General features: G+C 33.0%; 1 protein-coding gene across 1 annotated transcript in view; it reads left to right on the top strand.

Moving 5' to 3' along the window:
- Positions 1–1432, top strand: part of LOC107672190 (purine nucleoside phosphorylase-like) — a 7091-nt gene extending 5659 nt beyond the window's left edge. The window contains exon 7 of the mRNA XM_016465281.1: positions 555–1432. Coding sequence (XP_016320767.1) covers positions 555–751 — 197 coding nt within the window. The 3' untranslated portion in view covers positions 752–1432. The remainder of the gene's footprint in view (positions 1–554) is intronic.
- The last annotated feature ends 1388 nt before the right edge of the window (positions 1433–2820 follow it).

Raw genomic sequence — 2820 nt, 5'->3', positions numbered from 1 at the left:
GATAGAGTGTGTGTGTGTGTGTGTGTGTGTGTGTGTGTGTATATATATATATATATATATATATATATATGCAAATACAAATTATTGTATGATTTTAAAGTCATCTTTGTGAAGAAAATAGAAAGTTTTGGGGCCACTAAGAATTTTTTTTTTTAAACGTTTATTCAACAAGGATGCATTTTCAAAGAATACAGTCAAAAAGGTGGCATTTATAATGTTACAAAATATTTCTATTTAAAAAAAATGCTGTTCTTATGAACTTTCTTTTTTCCTAAAACATATATCACAGTTTCTACAAAAAATATGAAGCCACGCAACTGTTGATGATGAGAAATGTTTCTTGAGCAGCAAATCAGCATATAAGAATGATTTCTGAAGGATCATGTGACAATTAAGAATGGAGTAATGGCGGCTGAAAATTCAGCTTTGCCATCACAGGAATAAATTACTTGTGAAAATATTTTTAACAGTTATTTTACATAGTAATAATATTTTACAATATTATTGTTTTTACTGTATTTTTCATCCAGTTAATGCTGTTTCTCTATAATTAGGTATGAGTACCGTTCCAGAGGTGGTGGTCGCTCGTCACTGTGGGATGCGTGTGTTTGGACTCTCCCTAATTACCAACAAGGTAGTGACTGAATACAACAGCACAGAAAGGGCTAATCATGAAGAGGTCCTGGAAACCACCCGTATGCGAACCGAAGACCTGCAGAAGTTAGTCAGCAATTTAGTGCAAAAAATGTAGTTAAATGTAATTTACCAAATTTAGTACAAAAATCTTGCAGCTGCTCTTGATACACTTTCGCACAGAATTGCACCCAGACTGACTAAAAATGTAGGATGTACAGTATATGCTCCTTAATGCCTCTCATGTATCTTATTCAGGGTTAAAGTAACTTTATGAACTTTCCAATGCCTCAAGACTCTCTGAGTCAAAATTTAGGCTAGGTTCATTTTGTTTACTTTTGATATTATCCATATTGCAGTGAATACTGTGGTACTAACACATCACTGTGAGACTAGGCATTAATATGACACATATACTTTGTAATGCATTCACATCCTTCCTGAAATGAATGTTAAGAACAACTGAAATTAGAAGCATTCCATAACTATCAGTATTCTTGTCTTTATGACTTTAAAGAAGAGTTAAAGAACAAACGTACATGAAAAGGGACAAACACAGACTTACACCTTAACTGTATGAAAGGAAATTCAGTTGCAAATACCAAATGAGGACAGTTACAGTGCAATTAGGTGCTAAATAATCAATTAATATATCACATAAACAAATGTTTTATCTTTTTAGTTTATTAATTTGTCTAGATGTTTCCAAAGAAATTTACAGATGTTTAAATATGTTTTCTGCAAATAATAGATGGGAAAATCTCTTTAAAATTATTAGAGATATTTTATAGATTTTTAATTGTCTTGAAATGTGATGTATTTTACTAACTTTATTTGGACTCGAACATTAAAATATAAAAATAAATTATGATATGTTGCTGTGTGGTGGTATTTTTAAAATCCTTTGTGTTCTGTCCTTCTATTTTCCAATTCTGAGACCCTGTGCATTGATTTATATAAAAAATATGAGAATCGGAGATGAAAACTGTAGTCTTTTGCTATGCCATACGAAATATAAGACAGATTTTATCATGTGTTTAGCAAAGGCCCAGCGGCAATCAATATGAATCATTTCCTGCAACGCATATGTACAGAGAGCAAGATCAAAAGTAGTTTGTATACACCCTGCAAAAACCTTAATGCAAAACATAATGGAAAATGAGATATTCACAGGAGATCAAGACTATTTACAGTTGAGTTACAATAATGGACACCTTTAAAGTCTGCCAGGGGATTCACATACACTGTTTTGAGGTTGTAAATAAAACTCTAAAGATTATTAGAGTGTTTTATACAAGAAAATACTGTATATATATACCGTAATATATTTTCTACTTCAAAGTTCAGGTTTATTCAATTTTAGTTTCTTTTTAAATATTTGTGAAATTTACTAGCAATTTCTAAGAGAAAATAGTTTCTACATGATTTTTTTCAGTGTAGTGACTAGCTCGTCATAACCATAATATTTTGCTGCTAAAAGCAGAACATTTTTGAAGTCATTTATGACCAGTCCATGAATACTGATTCTACTTTGTATTTCATGTGTCAGATGTGTGAGAGATCTGTAGATCTGTGCGAGAAACCTCTGCACACATCAGATTTTTGGAGGAAACAATCTTTTAGAGAAAGGAGGTTAATCTGTCAGATGATGCCTCTGCCCTTGCCGATGATAACAGAGCTTCAGATCAGTCTGTTATTCAGAAAATATTTATGGAAAGCCAGTTGTGCTGACTCTGCCCAGAAACATCACAGTCCCTGTGAGCCATAGTGAAGAGGTAACTCATATGCAATTAGTGACAGGCCATTTTGCTGAAATGTTCAGGGCTTGATGCCCATGATGTGCGCAGCAGTGCCGGTACTTCCACTCATTGGTTTTCTAGAGGAACAGAAGAAGTCAGAAAATTTAATGATCTGTCTTGATCTTACACGTTTTTGTTCTGCTCTCTCTCTGACATATCTCATTTGAAAATCTTGTTTCTCTCTGTAGCTGTTTTCCTCTGAAATGCAACTTTCAGCTCAGCATTCTTCATTTCAAGGTCTTCATGTATTTCAGATAGCACTACATTGATAGCACTACAAAGAATGTTTGGAATTTGTATGAAAAAAAGCTCTTAGTAGGTAAATGTAAGTTACCTTAACCTACACTACCGTGCAAAAGTTTTGGGTCAGTATATATATATATACACA

The sequence above is a fragment of the Sinocyclocheilus anshuiensis genome, unplaced genomic scaffold (genome assembly GCF_001515605.1).
Source record: "Sinocyclocheilus anshuiensis isolate Anshui unplaced genomic scaffold, SAMN03320099.WGS_v1.1 scaffold997, whole genome shotgun sequence".
Lineage (NCBI taxonomy): Eukaryota > Metazoa > Chordata > Actinopteri > Cypriniformes > Cyprinidae > Sinocyclocheilus > Sinocyclocheilus anshuiensis.
This window is presented reverse-complemented; position numbering and strand designations above follow the sequence as displayed.